The following is a 6,695-nucleotide window of genomic DNA, read 5'->3' as shown; positions in this document are numbered from 1 at the left end:
CATCCTTAATTGCATTTTTTTTTCTTTCTTTCTTTTTATCTATTTTTCTTAAATTTCTTTTTTGAAATATATATATATATATATATATATATATATATATATATTTCCTTCATTTCTTTGTGATTGAAATATATTTGTTTGAATATTTGTTCACTTTTTTATTAAAACACTTTTTTATATATATTTGAGTGGGGTCCAAAATTGGTTTATAACAAAGGGATCCGTTTGTGATCGCTTGACATTCCCTGAGTTCTTGACAACACCTGTTACCACTATACTTGGTAGGTGTTGATTGTCAATCAAGGAAAAGACTTCGGGAAATACCTACCTTCTATAAAGAGCGGCACAAACATAAAAAATCATATTAAGTTTTGTCACTTTCACCATGACCACTATTATGATACTAAGAAACGTCATGTCCTAAAATAGGAGATTAAAAAAAAAATTTAGGGGATGCTTCCAACAATATATGAAGAAGGAGATGCAACCTGTAAAAATAGGAAAAAGTCCTCATGATGCAATACATGAGATCAAATAACTTTTAGAAATTGTATCTCCATTATTTTTTAAACTTTTGAATAAAAGCATTAATGTTTCTCCATGTTTTCAATGCCTCCAATAAAAAACCCCATGATGAGATCTTCATATCTCCATTGAATTCTTCATCTCTCCAAACATATCTCTAGGTCTTCAATAAAAAAATCTCTACGATGAGATTTTCATGTCTCCAAATAAATTCTTCATGTCTCTTAACGTGTCTCAAATGTATCTAACAAAAATCTTCACAACAAGATCTCAATTGAAATCTCTATGTCTCTATACAACATCTCATCGCATAATATTTTAACAATGCTTTCATTTAATATTATTTGATTTACGAAGACATATAAAACTTATCAAACTTTCCTTTGTTTATAAAAATGTTAAAACAAATATGAAGAGAACTCTCATGCAAGCATGTTAACGAAAACCATAAAAATGTATCATCACTATATAAAACAATAACTATTTTATTTCTCTTTTTTTACAAAGTCTTCAAAACATTATTGTTTAAAACACTTGGGGGGAAATGATGGTATAAAAAATTCACCAAAAACAAATTCATGGGACTATAGTTCTAATTGTTGGGGCCACCTGCCCAACACTCAACACTCACATTAGTTTATTCAAAACTACCCTACCCTAGCACACACCTTTATGTATTTTTTTCAGTTCCTTGAACCATGCAGGCACACAAATTCTCTATGTAAGCATGCATACCAAGTGCATACAAATGCAAACCATGCACCACCTTTTTCCACCGATGGTTATTTTCTACCTACACTTCTCCACCAATGACACAATAAGCATCACAATCAATGATAACAGTAATTTCTCCATCAATGATGCAATTCCCCTCTCAATGCTCCATGAGGTGACAAAGGTTTATAAATACCTTGGTTACTTGGTAAGAAAGGCTAGACAATTTTATACATAAGTTATAATCGTTCAACATTTTCAAGAACCATAAATGACCATTAAACAAGCTTTGTAAAATCTTCATAGACATACACTCCTTATAACTTCATTCTATTTATCACTTATTATACATCATTTTATGGTCTTATATTTACTAACATAAACATCATAGTGTCTCTCGTTTCCACATGGGACTTGTTTTTAAGAAATAACTCAGGTTAGAAATATCAACTTATATTTAAGACCAATCAACAACCTAGGACCAACTATCAAAATATCAGTTCTTGTCTTAAGTTTTCACAACTTTATTAGTTGAGATTTGGGATAGTCCACAAGGTGCACATCAATTTAATTATTGAAGAAATTATGAACTTAGCAAGTTACTATAAATCATTTTCCTAATATATAGCCTTATAAAACTAAACATAGTATCCATATAAGAAAAAAGAAAAAAAAAACAAAATCTCCCTTGTTATTATTTTAAATGCCCATGGAGATGTTCTTTGTGCCATTTAGAATAAACTAGATAGGTGGCCCATATTACATTGCAAGCCACACAAAAAAAAAAAATTGAACTAAAAAAGAATGTTTAGGTATAGAAAAACCTTTTTAGTAGCCAATGATTCAATTTTAAAACCTCCCGACTCATCTCATTACCTAGCTGATATTTCAAATCAAATCATTTGAGAGTTATCTTGATATGATATAGTGACTTGACAGGTTCAAAGACAAGTACGATAATTAGTAGAAATATGGTCTGGGTTTAAATATAAATTTCAAGATGACATATTCTTTCAAAAATATTGAGATGATAACTTATTGGATTAATCAGAGTTTCGCAGCCTAACTCATCAAACCCGCGACCTAGGTCATAGGCTCCATCAGGTTTAATTTGTTTAAGACTATTTTTTATTTAATCATATAATAACAAAAATAATCACTCATAAAATCAATCATTAACACAATATCAAAACATTTGCTTGAGATTTCAATAACTTTATAGAAAGTAAATTGAATAAATTATGAAGCCCGATTCTTAATCAATCAAAGTTAACCAGCTAAATCCATGACTTGGTTCATGAAATCAATTGGGTTCAACAATTTTTTTATTTTTTATTTTTTATTTAATTATATGATAACAAAAATAAATGCTTGCAAAATTGAGAACCAACAAAATATCAGAGCATTTGTTTGACATAATAAACCTATAACTATCAAAATGAAACAATTTTGTTGCCGAATTAAAAATCAACATAAATATTAAAGGGTGAAGTTTTAAAAAATCAACAAGAAAATTCAATAAATATCTAATTATGAAGGGTAAAATTAAAAAAAAATCAATTTAAAATAAAGGTCAGGTATGCGACATTGGTTGACTTAGCGCTCCTAGGCCTAAAAATAGTCTAAGGCATACGGGCCTAGGGTAGCCCATGCATATGGGCTTACTTATTTTCTTCTCTTTTTTTAAGGAGCGGACGACAACCCTTTTATTTTTAAAAAACAAACAATAAACAACATGTCACATGTTGTTCTAGATTTTAGCCATTATAGATGTCAAGAAAGTTAGGTAGCCAACTTCCATCGAAAAAAAAAGCCATTTTATCCCATGTTTTGTTTTCCAAAAACACTTGAAAAATACTCTAGGGACCTTAAAACACTTATTTCTAGTATCAAAGTAGCATTTATTCGGTCCCAATACCTCAAATCAATCTAAATTCAAAAAAAAAATCTCGATCTCAAATCTACCTTCTCAGGTGATGGGAAGGCTAAAGAATATTTCGGTGAAACTTTTGTCATCAAATGAAATTCATGGATATCAAAATTAGGACCAACAAATGATTTTTTCTCTCTCTACTACTAAAATTCGACAACTCTTTTTTCTCTCTTAAAACAAAGGGACCGGGAAATAAGAAAAATGATCTTTTTACCAAAATTAAAATTTTAAAATCTAAAAGTACAAAAAAATTACCATTTGAAAGGTAGGATCAAAGTCGATTTTTTATGTAAATTTTGAAATTGCTACTATTTTCTCTGTTTATTTCACTCTAGTTCTTTATTTTTTAATCTTGTATTTTTTTTAATGAATTTACTTAAATTAGCTATCAATTTAGTTTTATAAATGCAAAATCAAAAATTAAATTATGAATTTAAAAAAAAAAACTATCACAATCCTTAGTGCTGCTATGTATGGTGTTTGATAAGGCTACAAGTAAGGATCACGTGCTGTGGTTCCCTTTTGTTTTTTTTTTCAACACTGAAGTTTCCTTCTTTTTTTTCAGTAGATGTCAAGTTGCAATCGTGAGACAAGTGTACCAGTCCTTCATTAACCGTGTCACTATGATTGAACAGTTAGATTTTCTCACGTTGTATAAAATCCGTGACTTTTACTTGCTGTGGTCCAGTCCAGATTCTTTGCTTTGCCTTTGGAACCAGAAACCAGGAGATTCCTTCCTCCTTTTTGAATTTGCTCAAACACACTTCATCAAAGAGGTTAGTGTTGTTTATGTTGTTTGGTCCCATGGTCTTCATTTCTTAACCAAATCTTAGCCACCAAAGGAGTTTCTTGTATCAATCTATATACTGTACCCAGTTCTTTATCCTTGATTTAGTACAATCTAGTTGTCTAGATAAGGGGTTTTGATTAAGTTTTCCTGATGGGTTACTTATAAATTCTTTACCTCTTTTTTTAAAGTTGTTGCATTCAAATTTGGCTAAAATGCTGGCGTAGATGAAACTAGAAGTCTAAGGAGCATAGACCCTATTCCTTAGTTATAAATTTTTGTGTTGAAGAAAAAAAAAATTTGAGTTTTCTCTGATGAGTACCATGGTCTCCCTATCTGAGCACAAGAGAAGGGTCTTATTCTTAAACATCTCTTTTCTATTGGTGGCATGTACTTTCTTGATTGTGCAATTCAATTCTGCTGAATTTCTAGTACTGAGAAGTGCTGAACCTTTCAAGGATAATGGTCAACAAGACTGCCAGGGATTGGTTAATCTAGATGACTACAAAACCAAGTGCTTTTACTTTAAATTACATAATCCATGTGTCTCTCAAGGCTATATTGACTATCTTTACCTTTTCTATTGCAATTTCGAAATATTTCCTCTTTTGGGCTAGTCTTCTTTTTCTTTGGCTCCTGGTATTGTTCTATCTGTTTGGGAACACAGCTTCTGAATACTTTTGTTCTTCACTTGAAGACTTGTCTAAGCTGTTGAATTTGTCTCCTACAATTGTCGGGGTTACCCTCCTTTCACTTGGAAATAGTGCCCCTAATGTTTTTGCTAGTGTGGTGTCTTTTATGGGTGATGGGACATCAGACTTTGGCTTTAATACAGTATTAGGTGGTGCTTCCTTTGTTACTTGTGTGGTGGTTGGAATCTTAAGCATTTTGGCGAAGCAAGAGGAATTTAGAGTCAACAGGGATGCCTTTGTTAGGGATATTTGCTTCTTCCTTTTAGTTCTTGCATCCTTAATTTTCATTTTGATTTATGGCAAGATCAACATGTGGGGTGCTATGGGCTTTTTGTTGATGTATATTGTTTATGTGATGGTTGTTTACATTTCACAAGTCCATGGGAATGGTAGTATAAATGAAAGCGAAAGGGATCATAATTCAAGTAATGGAAGTGATTTAAGCATACCAATTTTAAGCAGCATGGAAAAAGGGGAGCACAATTATGTGAAGGAAAGTGGTTTTGAATGTGGTCCTGAAGTAGAAATGAACAAATGTTGCTTTTGCGTAAGATTATCAGCTCCATGTAGTACACTTCTCCGAATCCTTGAGATGCCTCTTTCCTTACCTAGGAGATTGACAATTCCTGTTGTTTGTGAAAAGAGATGGTCCAAGCCAACCGCAGTTGCTTCAGTGACATTAGCACCAGTTCTCTTATCAACTCTTTGGAACGCCCAAGATGAGTGTGCCACCTTCAACACAATCCTAATAGTAAATGGAATTGGGTTGATGTTCGGAATGACATTTGGGGTTCTTGCATCTGTAAAAATTGAGAATTCAGGTCCACCGAAGAAGTGCTTGCTTCCTTGGCTAGCAGCGGGGTTCTTAATGAGTGTGACATGGAGTTATATTCTAGCTCAGGAACTGGTAGGCTTGTTAGTTTCACTTGGGTATATATTTGGAATTAGTCCTTCTATACTAGGACTAACAGTTCTTTCCTGGGGGAACTCAATTGGTGATTTGATAACAAATTTGATTTTGGCTGTGAATCGTGGCCCAGAAGGTGCACAAGTTGCTATATCAGGCTGTTATGCAGGTCCCATTTTCAACATCCTTTTCGGTCTGGGATTGTCTCTGTTTGGCTCAGCCTGTTATGCGTACCCATCACGTGTTGTGATCCCAAAAGATCCATATCTATTGGAGACAGTAGGCTTTTTAGTAGGTGGCCTGCTTTGGGCACTTGTTGTTTTACCCGGGAGAAATATGAGGCTTGATTGGGTGCTGGGAGGAGGACTCTTAGCTATATACTTGATGTCTGCTTCTTCGAGGGTAATTCAAACTTTTAGCTCTCCGATGTGATAATACACATGGTTAGCTGTAACTAGCTTCCTTCCTGTACAGTGATTGATAGCTGTAGAGTAGCACTTCAGGTGATGAACTAACTAGCTACTTCTGAGTGAAAGTTTATTTATTTCTTTTAAGCTTCCATGAAAATTAGAATGGCCCATAAACCGTAATATGTAATCTTGATGACACAAATTTGAAAGCTATCAGAATGAATTCAGCAACTTGTTTGAAAACCATTTTTGCATAATTCATTTTTATTGTAATTTTGATGAAATAATGAATTTATACTAATGTGCGATACCCTGGTATTTCAAGACCCGAGAATATTAATCACAGAACATTTCGCAGAGCAATTAATGGGGCCTGGAGTATTTTCATATATAAAGCTGTTAGAAAATAATTTGGGATTTCATTTGATTCTCCCACTGTTGGATATCATGATTTGATCCTTGATTTTAGTATTGTTTCAACATGATTCTGGAAGATATTTGTTTGATTTATATGCATGTATGATTATTTTTCTCGTTAAGTAGGAGATTTAAGTGTGTGAATTGCATGCATGCGGATGCAAATGATGGAACTTGGGATTTGGGATGGTGATATGCTGCCTTGTCAATCACTAGTTTAGCATGGTTCTGTCAAGAAAACAGATTGATAGATGTAAATATTATGGGTTAGCATAGCTTCAAATATGAAAAGGATCTTGTGTTTTTCTTA

At 32.9% G+C, this 6,695-nt stretch overlaps 1 protein-coding gene across 1 annotated transcript; it reads left to right on the top strand.

The window, feature by feature from the left end:
• The first annotated feature begins 3,754 nt into the window (after positions 1-3,754).
• Positions 3,755-6,214, top strand: LOC7459187 (cation/calcium exchanger 2). The gene is given in 2 exon segments (XM_024591258.2): positions 3,755-4,572; positions 4,574-6,214. Coding segments are annotated over 2 exon segments (1,716 nt in total). The 5' UTR covers positions 3,755-4,273; the 3' UTR covers positions 5,991-6,214.
• The last annotated feature ends 481 nt before the right edge of the window (positions 6,215-6,695 follow it).

The sequence above is a fragment of the Populus trichocarpa genome, chromosome 19, assembly GCF_000002775.5.
Source record: "Populus trichocarpa isolate Nisqually-1 chromosome 19, P.trichocarpa_v4.1, whole genome shotgun sequence".
Lineage (NCBI taxonomy): Eukaryota > Viridiplantae > Streptophyta > Magnoliopsida > Malpighiales > Salicaceae > Populus > Populus trichocarpa.
Note: the sequence above shows the minus strand (reverse complement) of the source record. Positions and strands in the feature narration are given on the sequence as shown.